The sequence below is a fragment of the Staurois parvus genome, unplaced genomic scaffold, assembly GCF_062004578.1.
Source record: "Staurois parvus isolate SC_StPar_1 unplaced genomic scaffold, SC_StPar_1.0 ptg000022l, whole genome shotgun sequence".
In the NCBI taxonomy this organism is placed as follows: Eukaryota; Metazoa; Chordata; class Amphibia; order Anura; family Ranidae; genus Staurois; species Staurois parvus.
Window position 1 is genome coordinate 9,597,575 of NW_028317818.1, and position 20,858 is coordinate 9,618,432.

General features: G+C 42.9%; 1 protein-coding gene across 4 annotated transcripts in view; it reads right to left on the bottom strand.

The window, feature by feature from the left end:
* The window catches only part of USP7 (ubiquitin specific peptidase 7), a 264,238-nt gene that overhangs the window by 150,111 nt on the left and 93,269 nt on the right, over positions 1-20,858 (bottom strand). For all 4 annotated transcript variants that reach the window (XM_089692216.1, XM_089692212.1, XM_089692209.1 and 1 more), the window contains exons 9-12: positions 20,289-20,369; positions 15,222-15,312; positions 5,714-5,796; positions 5,407-5,516 (exon numbers count right to left, since the gene is read on the bottom strand). In XM_089692216.1, coding sequence (XP_089548342.1) covers positions 5,407-5,516; positions 5,714-5,796; positions 15,222-15,312; positions 20,289-20,369 — 365 coding nt within the window. The remainder of the gene's footprint in view (positions 1-5,406; positions 5,517-5,713; positions 5,797-15,221; positions 15,313-20,288; positions 20,370-20,858) is intronic.

Below are 20,858 nucleotides of genomic sequence, written 5' to 3' on the forward strand. Positions count from 1 at the left end.
ACCAACGATGGGGCACTATTCCACCCCCCACTGACACCACTGATGGGATACTATTCATTCCCCCCCCCCCCCACTGACACCAACGATGGGGCACTATTCCTCCCCCCCCCCCCACTGACACCAATGATGGGATACTATTCCTCCCACTGACACCAATGATGGGGCGCTATTCCCCCCAATGATACTAATGATGGGGCACTATTCCTCCCACTGATACCAATGCTGGGGCACTATTCCTCCCACTGATACCAATGCTGGGGCACTATTCCTCCCACTGATACCAATGATGGGACACTATTCCTTCCACTGACACCAATGATGGGGCGCTATTCCTGCCACTGATACTAATGATGGGGTGCTATTCCTGCCACTGATACCAATGATGGGACACTATTCCTCCCACTGACACCAATGATGGGACACTATTCCTCCCACTGACACCAATGATGGGACACTATTCCTCCCACTGACACCAATGATGGGACACTATTCCTCCCACTGACACCAATGATGGGACACTATTCCTCCCACTGACACCAATGATGGGACACTATTCCTCCCACTGACACCAATGATGGGACACTATTCCTCCCACTGACACCAATGATGGGACACTATTCCTCCCACTGGTGTGCACTGGAAGAGGGGTAGTCTTCTACAACGAGTATAGCCCAAACACTACATTTTAAACAGGAAAAGTAGGGGGTCGTCTTATACGCCGGAAAATACGGTAGTTAAATATGGTGAACTTAACTCTGGATTCCTGCCATTTCCCCATAGCTGACCACTTGCCTTCACACGAATGCCTCTTCCTGCTACTGAACTGACCCTAGCCTGTTATTCAACCACTTCTCTGCCTGCTGCCTAAACCGACCATGGCTCTGCCTGCCCCCTAGATTAACCATGTTTCTGCCTTCCATGTGAACTGACCTCAGCCTCTTAATGGACCAAGTTTTATTGCTTGCTGCTTTGACTGATCTTTTACCCTATTACTGTAGAAGTGAGATTCAAGATAACACAGGGGTTTCAGTATGTGAGGGGCTTTTTGAGTAGAGAAAAACTGTATTTTGTTTCTATTTACTGTAAAATCCCTTTCTCATTGACGGACCCAGCCTCTATTTTTGACCATAGGGTTACAGGGTCACCTCCAGGAGTATGACATGGCAGAAATAAAGAACACCACAACACTGCCATTGGGAAGTCCTAGTTGGCATAAACCCCCTCTCTGCTATAGGCAAGCCAGTAAGTCACATAGCAGTACAAGGAAGGAAAAAGAAAAAAGAAAAAGAAAAAAAAAAAAAAGGAAGGATGGGTGCTGTGTCCGTCAGCAAGTTTGGGATTTTATGGTGAGTAGCAAAAAAAAAAAAAAATCCTATTTTCTCTTACGTTCATTGACTGACGCAGCTTCTCTTTATTCTTGACCATAGGGATGTTCCCAAGCATTGCCTTAAAGAGGGGTGGGGAAAAAAAACCCAGGGCCACACAAACAAATCTGGCAACCTGACCAGAAGACACACCCACCGTTGAAACCAAGAACCCAAATGTCCGCCTGCCAAACTTGCGGCCAAAACAAGAATTTGAAAATGTCAAGCCATTAACCTTATTAAATTTGGTAAAAGTACACACAGATGACCAGTGGCTGCCATGCAACCTGGAGAGACAGAAGCCTGAAGTCGGAACACCCAAGAGACACTAATCACCCTAGTAGAGAGCACCATAACGGGGAAGGAAAAAGGCCTTATCCTAATGGCATAAACCGAAACCAACTTCTGCCTGATCAACCAAGAGATATTGGCAGAGCAGGCCGCCAGACCTTTTTGTGGACCCTCCATAAGCACAAAATAGTCGACCTCTGGGAGGAACTGTAGCGAACCGGTACACCCAGACCATCCAGACCCTGTCCAAAGAGTAGAGTGCAACTCTTTAGGGTGCAAAGGACAGGGACAAAGAAAGGGCAGGAAAATGTTCTGATTCAGAAGAAAAATTGTAAACAACCATAGAAAGGAAAGACAGACACGGATGAAGAACTGGATGATCCTGTTAGAAAGACCAAAAAAAGGAAACTCAAGGTAAAGTCATTAGCTTCGAGACACAGCACATGGAAGTGAACATGACCACAAAGGTTACCTTCTGAGAAAGCATAAGCAAGAGAATCTCTCCACGTTTCTCAAAAGGAGGCAATCCGTAGGACCAGAAGAACCAGGTTCTAGTCCCACAGTGGCAACATGGCATGCACAAGAAGTTCCATATGACTTACCCCTTGGCCAAAAGGAATAGATTAAAGACTGCATGGCTAAAAGATGTGGAAAAAAGAAAGCAAGGGCAGAAAAACCAACCCGTGAAAGTATGCAAGACAAGCCTGAGCTCAAAGTCCCATTAGAGAAGGGGCAAAATCCAAGCCACAGAGAAGGACCATGGAGGGACATCCAAAGCCTCGCACCATGAGATATAAGCCGTCCAAAAGGCGAGGACAGAACCTCCATGAGGGAGATATACAGACCTTCAACATGTTAGGACACAGAGAGTTCACCAACTCCCTGTCCCTCAGAACAAGGCCATGAAAAAATCCAGCAACAGTAAAGCAGGGTGGAAGACCAGCCCTTGTGACAGAAGATATCTGTATAGAGGCAATCGCCAGAGAGTGTCTGCCACCAGCCATACCACTTAGACATATCAGGGTCCACTAGGTCAATCCGGAGCCAACAAAATTCCTCCAGCCTCTATCCTGCACCAGAGAGTGTCTGCCACCAGCCATACCACTTCGACATATCAGGGTCCCCTAGGTCAATCCGGAGCCAACAAAATTCCTCCAGCCTCTATCCAGCACATCTTTTAGCCATGCAGTCTTTAATCCATTCCTTTTGGCCAAGGGGCAAGTCATATGTGCATGCCATGTTGCCACTGTGAGACTAGAAAGAGAAGACTAAGAAGATTAAGAAGAATGCATAAATGAGCAACAATGGTGGGATGGCGAAAGAAAAGACTAAGAAGATCAAGAAGAATGCATAAATGAGCAACAATGGTTCAACTGCACCAAAGTATCCGTCACACCCGCTAAAGGGATCCCTGGTCACAATACGCGGAACATGCATGTTAAGACGAAATGTCCAGAAATCTACTTCTGGCATGCCTCACAATGGACAGAGTTGTTGAAACATCTCTGGGCACGGTGACCACTCTCCCTGATCCAGTGTAGGATGATTCAGGTAATCCACCAGCCAATTTTTAATGGCAGTAATGAATGTGGTGGAGAGAGCCACAATATGACGCCCTGCCCACTGAAGGATTCTGGCAGGTTCCATCGCCGCTGACGCACTTATCATGGCAACATAGTGGTTGATATAGCAGGGATGTTGGATTCCTATTGCCTGAAACCCGGGACATGTAGTGCCGGGCAGGTTCTTTCTTTCTGCCTTTAGCCCTGCTGCAGGCAAGCAGCAGGGCTCACCTGTCAGGTGAAGCAATCCGTGGCAGCACTGCTTCACCCAGTGCCAGTCTATCCGCGCCCTCGGCATGAGGTCTCCTGGGCTCCGCTTGCACATCTGCGGGCCCAGCTCGCCATCGGCTAGAGGGGAAGGACAAGTCCGCTCACCTCCCCTTGTGCTGACTCGAAAGTGACGTTGCGATGTCACCTCCAGGTCCCCAGTGAGAGACTGTAATACAATCCCCGGGGAAGAATGTAATATGGTGCGATGTGCACCACATTAGATCCAGTGGAGCAGAGGGGAGACATCCAGGGTCTTTTAGACCTTGGATGTCTCAAACAGAACTTGTCACCAAAAATCATCACATAGGGGACTATGTAAGTCCCCTATGTAGGGGACTATGTAAGTCCCCTATGTGATGAAAAAAAAAAAGTAAAAAAGTAAAAAAGTAAAAAAAAAAAAAAAGGTTTTTTTAATTGTAAAAAATGAAAGTTACATCCAAGCACATACCTTACCACCCCCAAAAAAAATATTGAGGCCCCCACCCACATATATACGCACGTACAAATGTAAACGCACATGCTGGGGCGCCTACCCATGAAACCGTTTCAAGTCACATATCGCCGCACACGCCAGAATGAGAGCAATAATTATAGCGCCAATCCGCCTCCGTAACACTAAACTGGTGACCTATAAGCAGCTTTAAAAGTGCTTACCTATAGAAAATAAAGGGTACTGAAGTTCGTCGCCATTTCGCAAGCATGCACAAATTTAAGGTTTGACAAGTTGGATATCTATTTACTCAATGCAACCTCATCTTTTATATTTTACAAAAAAAAAAAAAAGGCAATTTATTGTTTTTTGTGCCCTAAAATTAACTTACTTGTATTTGTTTACAAAAATTTTGCGGTAATATCATGCGACATAAAAAATTTAAACTATCACTATTTTATTCTATAGGGTCTCTGCTTTCAGAAATATGTTTGGGGGGTTTTATGTAATCTTCAGGCCAAAATGATTTTTTAAACCGTGTGCAAAAAACGCAAAAATGGCTCTGGCAGCAAAAAAGCAAAAACTGCTCTGGTAGCAATAAGGTATAAAGTATAAGCCCTGATCCACCCTTTCCTCACAAGCAGCCAAATCTGTGCTCATTACACCCCGGGTGCGGTGCTGGAGAGAGGCGGGTACACTGATCTTCCCAGTGAACGACAGAAAGGGGAAGTGTCAGAAGTCTTGGCCATTAGAGAACGGGCAGGATGCACTCCCAGCACAGTCAGAAAACTGACCATGCTGGGATAGATGTGCTATCATGCCTAGCATGGTCAGTTTGAAATAAAAGAGCAGGAGGACTGGCAGGATCACCAGGTTTTCACACAAAGGAAGCAATACAGAACAGGATACTTTTTAACACAAGTACATGGTACAACATACAAATATTAGGAATCTGAAATGTTGGGTAACATTCTTTAAAGTGGTTCTAAAGCTAAAACTTTACCTTAATACAGGGAATGCATTAAGATAAACAATCTTTTAGAGTTTGCTGCGCCCACCCCTCCCCCTCTAAACACTTATCTGACTCCTGGATCAATCCAGCGCTGTGCTTGGCTGAGGTCTTCTTTCATCTTCACATAGGGACTGATAGACAGCAGAGGGACCTATTGGCTCCTGCTGCTGTCAGTGAAATCCAGTGAGGAAGCAGCAGGGGAGAGGATATCAATGGACATGCACAACCCAGCTTGGAAGAGAGCCCACAGATGTGCCCCTGTAGGAACCAGCTTCCTATGGGGGCGCACGGAGAGGACTAGGAGCCTGGAGTGCTGGCAGAGAATCCCAGAAGAGGTTTGGGGCCACTCTGTGCAATACCATTGCACAGAGCAGGTAAGTATAACATGCTTAAAATTAAATAAAAAAACAGACTTTACAATCACCTTAAATAGAACCTATCAGCTGCACACAATTTCCAGAGAAAAGCATGAAGTACCTGTCATTTATCTTGATATTTTGATCTGTTTGGGGATCATACATAAATCGCATTAGTTGAAGGTGCAATACAGGTGGCAACGTTAGGAATTTAACTCCTTTCTCTGCTTCCTGCATAAAAGAAAAGAGGACAGTTAGTTGCAATCACCAAAATGTTACTGAAATATAAAAAGTTTGCTCAACAGCAGGAACATACTTGGGATAGGGTGTTTAAAACACTAACCCCCCCCCCCCCCCCCCGGACCTCAGAAACATGCAATAACAAAATGTAGGATTAGGTTTTGTAGCAAAGTAGTACAATTATTTACCTGTAAACCATGTTCCCCAGCATCATACTTATTATCGCCATCTAGCTGTTCGACTGCTACATAATCGATAAATGATTCAAAGACTGGTTTGGAGAGAAAAAAATGAAATATAAAATCTATAAAACAGCTGCAATAAAAGGATTAAAGTTGTCTGACTATAGGTGCAAAAATCCTTTTCAAATAGAGGCAAGGTTCATCAACCATGAACACAGCAATAATTAGTACGTAAACAGAAGTGCATAGGAATCTGTATACCAGTAAATAGTGCAAAGCAAAAGGTCAGGCGCAATAAATTAATCTGAGCATGTCAATCTGCTTAGAGTAAAAGTAAAGGATACTATTTGTGAATTAACCGTTTAACAAAAATCTTAAAAACATTGTGGGGGCATGGCATGAAGAGCACCTCTAAAGTCCAGCACGCAGACATTTTTGCAAAGCACAAACTAAAAAGCCTAAGGGCTGACAACCCCCCCCCCCCCCAAAGAATTCAGCACAAGGGACAAAGTCAGTCAGTAACGTGTCCCTTGTACCCATGCCTCTTCTGTTCTGTGAAATCCTCCTTCCTTCATGCTCCCCACCCCAATCCTGCTGCTGTGACTATTCAATCCTCTGAGTGGAGGACTGGCAGATGATTGAAAGGCCCGCCCTCTCTATTCATAAATCTGGCTGCATTTGTAGAAGTTGTAGTGCAACTTCAACGAATGGAGCAACTGGGCAGAAAGTGTGGGAATAGTCAGGAATGCTTGAGAGCTTGTGACAGTTACCACAATTCTATTAACCCCTGCCCCACCAGAAGATTAAAGCGGTGGGGGGGGGGGGGGGGGGTGTCAAAAGACAAAGATTTCACCTAACAGAAGTGGCATCAGCACAAGGGACTTTTCCTATTTGCTCATTTTTGTGGGTTTTTTGGTTTAGTTTTTTTATGTTTGTTTTAAATCATTTTAAAATTCAGATGCTGTATGTGAAAAAACATACAAGATATTGCATTACATTATATTGTCCAACCAATCCTGCTGTTCTTGTTCACCTATCAGCCTGTGAAAATGCCAACCACACTGTGGTCACTAGGAATGGGAGAAAGGCAGTAAAGAGCAGACTGCAAGAAGACCATGAGAGATCTGGTTGCATGGAAATAAAATCTCTCGTCATTCAAGAAAAGAAAAAAAAAAAAAAAAACATTGTTCAAGACGCAAAAACATGACCGTTCTGTTTTCTTTAGATGTTGAGAAAAAAAATCTTCAGTTTTAGGCATCAATAAATAGAGCCCAGTGGCATCAAAAATCAATATTGCTAGTTTGAACTTTTTATTTATTTTTTCAATTCTGCTGCTGCCACGTCTTATGCAGGATTCGGGAGCCTTTTCTGGTGACACCAATTGCCCTGGCGGCCCGGTACGTGGACATAGTGAAGATGGCAGTAGACGGGCTGTGGTACCTGCCATGTTGGCCAGACTTGCTGTCCCAAGGTCCTATATTGCACCCAGCTTCATGGTCACTAAATTTGACGGCATGGCTATTGAAAACAAGATCTTAAAGGATAGGCGTGTATCGGATTTGGTCATCCCAATCAAGTTGGGGGCTAGAAAGGCGATCTCTAGGAAAATTTATTGCAGAACTTGGAAGGCTTACATTTCCTGGTGTGAAATCAGGAAATGGCACCCAAGACAGTATTGGAAAAAAGGACATAAATTTCATTTGGGCACAGCACTGCATGACCACGCAATTACCAGTTGAAATAGTGCAGTGCCAAATAGTAAAAAATGGTCTGGTCATTAAGGAGGGTAAATCTTCCAAGGGCAAGTGGTTAAACAACTTTCTCCCTGCCAAACGTACATATAGGTACTTGGACGGAGTGATGATAGCTCGGTCATCGCTGCAGCAATTATATATTTTTTGTGGTGGCGATTCCCTACCATGTGTTGGCTAAGCGGCCACTGGATCACTTTTACAGGTGGCAGAAGGGGGTTGTGATCCGGTAATCGTCTAAGGAAATAATTTAGCAATGTAGAAACTCCAGGATGAAGGCTGAAGACAACTCTCTGATGATCTGGACACCTGCACCTACAGGGTGCCTCCCCAGCCTAAAATCCAATAATAGAATCTTCCGGAAGGAAGGACTGCAGTGATTCCAGAGCTAGAAGACATTTCCACCATACCAGAACTACCTGGTTTTCGGGGGAAGACCATTCAATCTGCTCAGGGACTTGGCCAACTTTTCCCAAGACAGAAGAGTAACGCTGGTAGAGTCTGGGATGAGACTGGACATATAAAGCTCAAAGAGTTACACACTGGCTCACAACTCTCATGCAACAGCTGAGAGGCGGGCAACTCCAAACTTAGTGGCCCGTTTTTTGTGAGGTTTTTCGGTTTTTCTTTTTTTGGGATATAGGTGGGGCAGTTAATTTTTTTTTTTTTGGGGGGGGGGGGGGGGGGATTAGTTTTGAACTTTCCTCCAGTTAGTTTAACCACTTGCCCTCCAGAGGATTTACCCGTGCTGCGTTGCTTTAAGTAACAATTGCGCAGTCATGCAACGCTAGACTCAAATGCAATTTATGTCCTTTTTCCTCTCACAAATAGAGCTTTCTTTTGGTGTTTATGATCGCCACTGCAGTTATTTTTTATTTTTTTATTTTTTTAAAAAGCACAAAAGACCTCCAATTTTGACTTCTTGCGATTAAACATGTCCAGTAAAAAAAAAAAGAAAAAGTAAAAATCACATTTCGTAATAAATTTTGGACAAAATGTATTCTGCTACATGTCTCGGCTAAAAAGAAAATCCCAATACGTGTAAATTGGTGTACGTGAAAGTTAAAGTGTCTACAAATGGCGGTATAGATACTGGAATTTTATTTATTTTTTTAATACTAGTAATGGCGGCAATCAGCGAGCTATAGCGGGACTGCGGCAGGTATTCTGACACTGGGGGGGGGGGGGGGGGGAACTGTCACTGACATCCTCAGTGACACCAATACAGTGATTAGTGCTAATAAAAATCACTGACACTGTACTAATGACATTGGGCAGGAAAGGGTTAACATCTGGGGCGATCAAAGGGTTAACTGTGTGCTGTGTGTGTGCTTTACACTGTAACCACACTGCTTGCTATGCAGAGCCATACAAAGCAGTGTGCAGGAGCTGACAGGGAAGAGATCTGTGTTGTTTACATACATGTCTCTCCCCCGTCCGTGATACACACTGTGATCGCCGGGTGCCAGTGGGAAATCACCGGCCGGGACCCGGTGAATGACAGCCGAGGCCGTCAATGGTGGCGCGGGTAGGGCTCGCACATGCCACCTATCCGGAAATGCAAAATCACGTATATATACACACGATTTTACGCGCCCCTGCTGCCCTGTAGGAGTATTTCTGCTATAGGGCAGTGGGAAAGCAGTTAAGGTCATGTCCCCATATTCTTGATTTTGGTTTCATGTTGAAAATATTGCCCTCTTGAACCTTATTCACCCCCTTGATGTATATAATGGTTTTAGTCAGCCTTTCCCTTCTTTCCTCCAGATTGTACAAGTTCCTGAAGACGCACTTGATATATTTTATCCCCCAGACCTTTCGCCATTTTTTTTTATTCGACTCTGGGCTCTGGTATCTTATCCATATCTTTTTTAAGTGGGGTCTCCAGAACTGGACACAGTATTCTAAATGTCTAACTAAAGATCTATATAGAGGAATCAGGACCTCCTTCCTCCTGCTGGTGACCCCTCTAGTGCTGCATCCTAGAATTCTATTTGGCTTTCCCCACTGCCTGCTCACATGGTTTGCTCATTTTGCAATCATCTGAAATATGAATGAAAATTGAAGTACCCCTAAATCCTTTTCCTCTCTAGTGCTGTCCAACAATGTACCCCCAATGCTGTACTATCTCAAGGGATTTTTAGTTTACATTTAGGAACATTGAACTGCAATTTCCACCTTTTTGACCAATCTTCCTGCAAAGTCATGTTCCATGCTACAGACACCTCCAGGGATATCAACCCTGTTACACACCACCCATCAGCAAAAATACATACCTTACCCAACAACCTTTTGTTATATCACTTACATATAGATTAAATAGAACAAGACCCAGTACAGAGCCTTGTGGGACACCATTAGTGACTGGACTCTCTTCTGAGTGAACCCCATTTACAACCACACTCTGGTATCTATCTTTTAGCCAGCTGCTATCCACTTATTCACCCAAGAGTGAAGTCCTAGTGTGTACAACTTTTGTATTAGATCATTATGTGGAACTGTATCAAATGCCTTGCTGAAATCAAGATATGCTATGTCACAGTACCACCCTGGTCCAAAACATTGGTAATATAGTCAAAAAATCCAATCAGAGAAGTCTGACATGATCTGCCCTTGTTAAAACCATGCTGCTCCCAAAATTTTATCCATAAACATCTATTTACCCCTTTTGCTGCCAGGTCAGTATTTTGTACAGACCTGACTGCACACTCCAAATGGCTTTTGTTCCCTATGTGATGGGGGGAAAAAAAAAAAAAAGAAAAAAGAAAAAAAAAAAATTGTAAAAAATAAAAATGTTACATCCAAGCACATAAGATCCCCCCCTCCCCCCACATATACGCACGTAAGAAAATAAACGCATGTGTCAGGTATAATTGCGACACACGTTACATGTCATTGTGCACGCCAGAGTGAGAGCAATAATTATAGCACCAGACCTCCTCTAATCCTAAACTGATGACCTATAGGGGGCTTTTAACCACTTCAGCCCAAAGCCAATTCTGGCACGCTTTGTTTACAATTTTAAAATCAGTATTTTTTGCTAGAAAATGACTTAGAACCCCAAATTTTTTTTTTTTTTTTTTTTTAAAGCAGAGTAACGTCCCATCCTGCTGCCTGTTCAAGCAATCAGGCGGCTAGTAGCCACTCCAATTGTACAAGAGAGCTCACCACTGACTGATCCGGAAGTGGTTAAGGCGTCACCTATGGAAAATATAGAGCACTTAAGTTTGTCACTATCTCACGGGTGCACACAAATATATGGTTTGACATGTTTTATTGGATTTTTTTTTTTAATTAAATCAGATTTTTTAAAATTTTTATTCAAATTTATTTTGATAAAATGCTTTTGGAGTAAAAAATCTATCCAAAGATAGTTTTCTATTTAAGATACATTAATAATTTACTTTATTCCGCATGAAATGGAGCTTCGTTATGTAGCATGAGGCTATATATTCTGCTATATTTACATTTTTGGTAAACTCATTCAATAAATGCAAGCTCTGCAAGCTGAGATAACAAGCTGAGATAGCTGTATGAATGCACTGATGCATTCACACAATTTCATAGTAACAATAAGATGAAATAAAAGAATTTGAGTAGTTCTCCAGTTATGTGTGATTAACCTATTAACCTAAAATCAGTTCTGATATCGCTGTTTTACTAACCTGACAGCTTATTATTCTAAAAAGGAAACCTTCATTTGGTTTGCAAATATTAAAGATTCTAACTACCAGCAAGAATGAGTCGGATTCCTTACATTTAACCGCCTCCCGCCATGTAAAATGACGGACTCAAGGCTGTTCTCTCGTTCTGGGAGGACGTCATATGACGTCCTCCCATTGTAACTGCGCATACGCGGCTGCGGGAGCACGCAGCGTGGCGATCGGCGGTGCGCTGTGTCCCTCGGACACAGCGGATCACCAGAAAGAGCCAAAATTGTCACCTCAGTCATGTGATCAGCGGTGTCCAATCACAGCTGATCACATGTAAACAAGGAAATGCTGGTTATCGGCATTTCTCTCCTCACGAGCTGTCACGCTTACAGCTCGAGAGGTGAGGAGAGCCGGTAATCGGTTTTCCTCAGAGGGGACATGTACACTGATCATCAGGGCACTGATGATCAGTGTGCCCTGATGATCTGTGTAGCCCTAGCAGTGCCACCTGTCAGTGTCCATCAGTGCCAGCTGTCAGTGCTCATCCATGCCACCTGTCAGTGCTCATCCATGCCACCTGCCAGTGCCCATCAGTGCCACATTTCAGTGACTACCAGTACCCATCAATGCCACATATCAGTGCCCATCTGAGCTGCCTTTCAGTGTCACCCATCAATGCCAGTCAGTGCCACCTATCACTGCTGCCAGTGTCCGTTATCAGTGCCAGTCAGTGCTGCCTGTCAGTGCCGCCTGTCAGTGCCAGCCAGTGCCGCCAGTCAGTGCCTATCAGCGATGCCTGTCAATGCCCATCAGTGCCACCTATCAGTGCAGTCTCATTAGCGCACATCAGTGAAGGTGAAAAATCACTTATTTACAAAATTTTTATAACAATAATTATTTTTTTTTTCAAAATTTTCAGTGGTTTTTGGTTTAAGAAAAAATAATAAAACCCAGAGGTGATTAAATGCCGCCAAATAAAGCTCTGTCACAAAACAAATTATAAAAATTTCATATGGGTACAGTGTTGCATGACTGTGCAATTGTCATTCAAAGTAACAGTGCTGAAAGCTGGGAATTGGCCTGGGCAGGAAGGGAGTATAAGTGCCCTGTATTTTTTTATTGATCACAAACCCCAGCGCCACAGAAAAGTGTGCTCCCAAAATGTATGTATATAAGGGTATAAACTGCTGCTGTACACACGTGTAATACACCAAATAATATAAAACAATATAAAACAGCGCAAATCCAAACCCTACACAAAATATAAAGATAATAAATAAAAAAATATTAAAATTATATAATCTTACTCAATATATGAAATCAAAAAAGTGTCTAAAGAAAGATAAAGTCCTTAATCCCAAAAAAACAAAAAACAAAAAACAAAAACAAAAAACTAATTTGTGCTTAAACCAAAAAAACATACAAGGCCTTCTCATTTTTATAATGTGCTTCTACCATCCACCAGTGCTGTAACCAACATAAACCGCACTCACCAGATACTAGTGAATTGCATGCCTTTTAGGGATCCTATACACTTCTTTACAGCCTCCAAGACTCCATACCCCCACATAGGGCTTTAGGTTCTCCTTCCACTCTCTCCCGATTTATCCTTCCAAGCCAGCTCCACGGCAGTGTAAGAGAAAAACATATATAGTGTAATATTGCTAATAACCTCATAAAGTGCTATAATAATACCAGGCCGCTCACATTTCAAAAGATAAAACAAAGCATTGTTTATTGCCTCCAACCGACTTTCATATTTCCTATAGCATCCAGGACAACATCAGAAACCTCACAGCCTTTTTGCAGAGGATGACAGAGTGTCTCTCAGTAAAAGCATCAAAGATGGCCGCTTGGAACGCACCGCTATGGCGTGCGCTCCACTCACCGGAAGTTGCACAGGGCGTTAGGCGGCAGACCTGAAGTGTGTCGCCGCGTTTCACACTCACACACACACCCCATCCCCCCCCGCCCGCAGGGCGTTTTCAAAGACCTTTGAAAAAGCCCTGGATACTATGGGAAATATGAAAGCCGGTTGGAGGCAATTAACAATGCTTTGTTTTATCTTTTGAATTGTGAACGGCCTGGTATTATTATAGCACTTTGTGAGGTTATTAGCAATATTACGCTATATGTTTTTCTCTTACACTGCTGCGGCGCTGGCTTGGAAGGATAAATCGGGAGGGAGTGGAAGGAGATCCTAAAGCCCTAAGTGGGGATATGGAGTCCTGGAGGCTGTAAAGAAGGATCCCTAAAAGGCGTGCAATTCACCAGTATCTGGTGAGTGTGATTTATGTTGGTTACAGCACTGGTGGATGGTGGAAGCACATTATAAAAAGGAGAAGGACTTATATGTTTTTTTGTTGAAACACAAATTAGTTTTTTCTGGGATAAAGGACTTTATCTTTCTTTGGAGACTTTTTTGATTTCATATATTATTTGAGTGAGATTATATATGAATATTTATTATTTTGTCATTTATTATATTTTTTTATGTAGGGTTTGGATTTGCGCGGTTTATATTGTTTTATAATAAATGCCCTGTAGGCTAATGGTTAAAGAGCACCTGTAGTTTTAGATCCATCATATCAGCGCCTGTTAGCGGGCATCCACTCACCTGTTCTCGCCATGTCCCTCACCTTGTTGTGTTACGGCCGTATCACCAGCCATCCAATTAAAGTGAATGAGACTGTTGGTGAGTCAACAGCAGGTCTGAGGAGGTGCCGCTGTGGGACAGATGACAGTTGCTCTTTAAAAATTAGCAAGCAAGCAAGGGCCAACCCAGGCTCTCTTAGAACTTCTCCTATAGATCTCAAACTCCTATACTCCAATATCATTATATCCCATTGGTCATGACCATAAAAATCCGACTGTCATTCAATGAATGGAAGAGAAAAAGGGAACTTTTGCTAACATTAGCTAGGGAAGTCCTACAGTTTACTCGCTAGTGTATTTCTCCTGTAGTTGGCAGTATAACCAGAGGAGAAAGACTACTTGTGTCCCGTAAAGTGGCCATTTCAATTAAATCTTGTCTACCGTGATTTTATAAACGTTCACAAGAGATAGAGGATGTTTCATTAAAATTATGGCAAAAAAATGAGTGTGTTCAGGACTCACAATTCTCAACTCCAAATTTCATACTCAATGCAACCTGGATCGCTTTTTCTAGAAGTCTGCAGAGATAAAGTGACCAGCATACCTTAGGATAAGAGATTCAGGCAAGCCACAGATGATGCAGTTTTCCCATGGTTTCAGTAAAGAAAATTGCTAGATTCCCCCATCAACACCATCAGTGTTGACAGAAGACTTTCTCCCATAGCGCTGTTGTGTTGTGCTGGCAGATTGCCCTCCCCGCTGGCAGAGCACAATAGATTAGTGCTGGGAGCTATAGCCACTGGCAGCAATTGCATGCGAAAAATCCGACAGGCTGATTGCACTGAAGTCAATTAATTGACTTTAGTACAACCAACCTGCCCATAGATAGCCCCTGCGGAAATGGCCGAGATTCGATTCATCTATGGCCGGCTTAAAGGATCAGTTCACGTATTACATAAACCTCATGCACAAACACTGACCAACCACCTTGAAAATCATCATTTAATGACTTTCTGCTTTAATAATCGCAAAAAATGCAAAAGCATTTTTAAAAGGTATTAATGCACAGGGGTATGTTGGGAAGATTTAGAGCTGAACGCTTTTATAAAAAGTTGTTCAGTTTGTCTTGTTCTAAAAAAAATAACTTTGCAGAATTGATTGAATACGATTTTACATTCATGTAAACGAATTAAGTCCTTAGACAACCTATGCTAGCTATACCACTGGTTAAACTCTGAGGGCATCCTATGCAAAGGTTCATTCAATTAGGCTAATGTGCAGCTCTCAAGTCTCAATTAGCCCAATTGGAAGCACTACACTGGGACAAATGTCAGCACCTACCAAACAGGTCCCAATCACCTTTGTAGAAAATACTAAATAGAACTCCATTACATCTGTTAATCTGTATTGCATGTGAACATCAGCTTTTGGTTACTAAATGGATGAATGAGCCAGCATGCTTGCATTGTTGAATTTGATAGGTGTCTAACAAAAGTAACAAAAAAAAGTACTCACTATTTTTCTTTCCTTTTATACTGAGCTGTATATCATAGTAGTCCTCTATCCGTTCAGACCGGTAGTCTACGTGCTTACACTGTATGTAGGACTGAAAAGAAACAAACAAAAAAAATACCACTGGGCTTCTGAACATTATAAAATTGTCACACTTTAGAAGGTAAGAGTCAGCAAAGGGCTTTAAACACTTTAATCATGAACAAAAATTGAAGATGTGTTGAAGGGGTTGTATCACTTCAGTGTAGAAGCAAATGAATAAACACCATTGACTTGACATGACATCTACATGAGGGAACATAAGATATATAGTCTAAGTGCCGGTCCACACCAGAAACTGCATGTGAATCACACAGGAATGCTGTGCAGTTCCTGTGCAGTACAATTTAAGCCCATTCATGAAAATGGAGTGTGTTTTCCATGCGGTGTGAATCGCACAGGAAAGCACAGCGATTCCTGTGCAAAGTGCTGAAACACGCATCGCAATGCGCCTTCACAGCAGGGCAAAACTGACAGCTGCCTGCATGCTAAAACGGAGCATTTTAGTGTGCAGGCAGTATAAACAAACCCTTACCCTTTCAATTTCTCTTCTCTTATGTAAATCTGATCTGCTTCCAGTGTCTATGTGACCTATATATGAAAGAGAAACTAAAGTATCAAAACCACTCTGTCCAACAGTCCCTTGTCTGCACCTTCTTCTGAGAGCTGGTCATCAAGTCTCTTCATTGGACGGTCCCAAAACTCAGTGATCTGCCCAGTGCTGTAAATGGAGCTGCACATGGAGCTGCACATGCGCAGCTCAGTTTAGAACCCTGCAGAAGACAGCAAGCAGGCAGGTAGAGACATTTTATTACAGAAGAGACAGTGCCAACTCTCCTCTGCAATAAAAAAAAAAAAAAAATGCCCGCTTGCTTTCTTACAGTGGAACTTTAAGATAGAATTTTTGGGTAACCCAAACTAATCTTAAAAAATGTCCTCTCCCCCCTCCTAACACCTATTTTTGCTAACTTGTACAAGAAGGATGCCTATTGTTACCTAACTTCATGCCGCTCCAGCCACTTGGTCTGCCGTGTCAGCCAGCAGCACACTAGAGGAGAGGGGAGAGGGGAGAGAGGGGAGAGAAGTCGACAACAGCTGGCAATGCCAGAGGATCGACATCACCCATAGGCTTACTATGGCTAATCCATTGTTGGCGCTCCCTCCTCTCCCCTGCAGCAGCACTGGCTAACACAGGGTAGTTGGATCACATGACCAGACCAGCATGAAAACAGGTAAACGCAGGCATTTTTTACACAGGTTAGTGTGATGAGGGAAGGGAGTATTTTAAAATTTGGTCATAACCCGGAATTTTCTCTTAACCATTCAACTCCCTTATTGTGCACATCTGTACATAAACACTATCACCGCCTCACTGTGTATGACCTGTACATTTATTCTATTTAGTACACCATTACCAAGCTCAATGTTTTAACCCCTCAATACCAGCATGTTTCTTCCTTTACCGGAAGAGGAAAAAAAAAAAAGGCAAAAAATTAGATTACCTTGGGGGTACTTCCCAAAAATAGGCCAGGTTTGGTAATTTTATTACAGTACTGGCATTTTTACTCCATGCATTTTTATTTCAAGGGATTTTTTTTTGGTCTCTCCTTTATATTGTTAAGAAAGAAAAAAAAAGCAAGCCTCTTTCCACCTGACCTACAAGAATGATGGGCAAGCAGGGGTGCTGCCATTCTTGATGGACGTCATAACAAATCAGTACCAGGCTGCTGCCACTACCATGTGATCATTTTGCAGAGCCGCTGCTTCCACTAAGCAGCTGCCTAGGGTGCACTGCCACCTAGGGGCACCACACAGGCCAGGACTCATGTGGTGTGGGACGCTGCCACATCATGAATGATCCTCTAGCTGAGGGAACGTGAGACAGAGGGGAGGAAGAAAGGACAGAATAAGATGCAACGTGTATGGGGCCAGTGGAGCAGCTGAGCTGTCGCTCCTTCCTGTGTTCCTCTCAGACTACTACAAGCCAGCTGGAGGCTGATCACTGGAGTTCCAACCCTTCTCTTCCCATTCATCAGCAGAGGTGGAGCTGCCCCTTTGGAAGAAGGTAATGTCTGACTCTGATGTCTCGTGTCTGTCACCCAGTCGGCTGGCCATCTATCATATGTGCAATGTTTCAATGAGTGGTGACATCTTGATCCCAAAGACTGCTCTTCTAGTGCCTGGTAATCTGTGTCAGTGTTGGGTGGTTTGCTCAGTTCAGGTGTTCTCTGTGCGTGTGGGCTGCCTGCTGTCACGTTTTATCTCCCCCATTGCCTGGGGAATTCCAGCCTGGGATCTGTCAGAGTGTGGATCTATCATCTTCCACTTATTGCAGCTGTCACCTTGCCACTGCCAGCCACAGATATAGTCCATCCGTTACACTGATTTTGTCTTTAACCACTTGCCCTACAGAGGATTTATCCCCCTTCCTGACCAGGCAATCTTTTGCGATATGGCGCTGCGTTACTTTAACTGACAATTGTGCAGTTAAAGGGAAGTTTTTTTCCCCCCACAAATGGAGCTCTCTTTTGTTTCTTTTATAATTTGCGCTATAAACAAAAAAAAAAAAAAAATCAATTTGGGGGGGGAACAATATTTTTGACTTTTTGCTATAAAACCTATTCAGTAAAAATGTAAAAACAGAAAAATCAAATTTAGTTATAAATTTAGGCCAAAATGTATTCTGCTACATATCTTTGCTAAAAAAAAGAAAATCTCAATATGTGTAAATTAATTGGTTTACGTGAAAGTTATAGCGTTTACAAATGGTGGTGTATATACACACAGTGGAATTTTTTTTTTCCTTTTACTAGTAATGGCGGCGATCAGCGACTTATAGCGGGACTGCGTCGGGCATTCTGACACTGGGGGGAACTGACTTGGTGTCACTGACACCCCCAGTGACACCAATACAGTGATCAGTGCTAATAAAAAGCACTGACACTGTACTAATGGCACAGGGCTAGAAGGGGTTAACATCTGGAGCGATCAAAAGGGTTAACTGTGTGCTGTGTGGGTTTTACTGTGTGTTGTGTTTTACTAGGGAGGCATGCAGTTTTATATTGCTCTGCTATGCATCTTATGGCACTTATTTTTGCAAATTAAAAGAAATTTAGCAGTTTCACGTTTAGTCGATTTAATATTTTCTACAGTTTTTAAATTTTTAAAACAGTCTAGCACTGTTTTTAACTAGTCTAGCACTGTCCCTGTTATTGTGACCAATCACTGCAGATCACATGGCAATTGTACGCAATGAATAGCTTCTATCATAGCTATTCATTGTGTACGATTGCGTTGATCTCTGTGATTGGTCACAGTGATCACGCGATACACAAAGGGCCAATCACAGTGCATCCGTACTATGTAATAGCTGTGGCCAATCACAGCTGCACAATAATACACAAAGGATGAATGGATGCCACTCCTAAAAAATGGTTTCTCATGACAGTGATTAATACTGTATACCCCCCACATTTTTGTAAATATTTTATAGCTTTTCATGTAATACTGTCCCCTCAAAATAACTCAACACACAGCCATTAATGTCAAAACCACTGGCAACAAAAAGTGAGTACACCCCTAAGTAAAAATGTCCAAATTGGACCCAAAGTGTCAATATTTTGTGTGGCCACCATAATTTTCCAGCACTTCCTTAACCCCCTTGGGCATGGAGTTCACCAGTTTCACAGGTTGCCACTGGAGTCCTCTTCTACTCCTCCATGACAACATCACGGAGCTGATGGATGTTAGAGACCTTGCGCTCCTCCACCTTCCATTTGAAGATGCCCCACAGATGTGCTCCATAGGGTTTAAGTCTGGAGACATGCTCGGCCAGTCCATTACCTTTACCCTCAGCTTCTTTAGCAAGGCAGTGGTCGTCTTGGAGGTATGTTTGGGGTCGTTATGTTGCAATACTGCCCTGTGGCCCAGTCTCTGAAGGGAGGGGATCATGCTCTGCTTCAGTATGTCACAGTACATGTTGGCATTCATGGTTCCCTCAATGAACTGGAGCTCCCCCAGTACCAGCAGCACTCATGCAGCTGCAGACCATGACACTCCCACCACCATGCTTGACTGTAGGCAAGACACGTCTTTGTACTCCTCACCTGGTTGCCACAAACACTTGACACCATCTGAACCAAATAAATTTATCTTGGTCTCATCCACCACAGGACATGGTCCCAGTAATCCATGTCCTTAATCCGCTTGTCTTCAGCAAACTGTTTTCGGGCTTTCTTGTGCATCATCTTTAGAAGAGGCTTCCTTCTGGGACGACAGCCATGCACACCAATTTGATGCAGTGTGTGGCGTATGGTCTGAACACTGACAGGCTGACCCCCCACCCCTTCAACCTCTGCAGCAATGCTGGCAGCACTCATACGTCTATTTCCCCAAAGACAACCTCGATATGACGCTGAGCATGTGCACTAAACGTCTTTGGTTGACCATGGCGAGGCCTGTTCTGAGTGGAACCTGTCCTGTTAAACCACTGTATGGTCTTGGCCACCATGCTGCAGCTCAGTTTCAGGGTCTTGGCAATCTTCTTATAGCTTAGGCCATCTTTATGTAGAGCAACAATTCTTTTTTTCAGATTTTGAGAGATTTCTTTGCTATGAGGTACCATGTTGAACTTCCAGTGACCAGTATGAGACAGTGAGAGCAATATCAAATTTAACACACCTGCTCCCCATTCACACCTGACACCTTATAACACTAATGAGGCGCGTGACACCGGGGAGGGAAAATTGCTAATTGGGCATAATTTGGACATTTTCACTTAGGGGTGTACTCATTTTGCTGCTAGCAGTTTAGACATTAACAGCTGTGTGTTGTTATTTTGAGGGGACAGCAAATTTACACTGTTATACAAGCTGTACACTCACTACTTTACATTGTACTGTACAACATTTGGGTACAGTATAGCATGACAGCAGTAATTGTCAGCCAATTATAGCACTGAAAAGTGAGAAATGGCCTGGTAATGAAGGGGAATTACAGGCTAGTATTTAAGTGGGTAGATCAAATACTTACCACCATCTTCCCTCTGAATAACTTTGGAATAGTTCCTTCAACACATGTGCCTTTCATTTTGTTTTCAACATTATCTAATAACTGAAAGATAAAAAAAAATAAAATGTTAAAAACATTTACAAGGATTGACTCTTACCAATATATCCGTCACATTATCTCCAACTTAACAAAAAGAACAAATAACCACACAAGCAAGCAATGGCTTGTTATACTAACCACATGCACTATAAATGCTTTATTTAAAAGTAGAACTATAGGCAATTTTTCCCACCATTTTGGATAGTACAAGGGAGGGTTACAACCTGTCAGATTTTTTTTTTTCGCCATCTGTGTCCCATTGCAGAGATTTCCCTTCACTTCCTGTCCCACAAGGAAGCGAGAGGAAATCGCTGCAAATTAAAGGGAATTCCTTTGGGACTCCCAGGTCACCAGAACTAGTGTCCCCATTGGAACATTTCTCTTCTACTCCCAAAACTTTGGCAATTTCTTTTACCTTCAATGATAATGGTAAACAGGACAAATAGAAAGGTTGAATCTTCTAACGGGGGCACAAACAGCAAAAAAAACTGA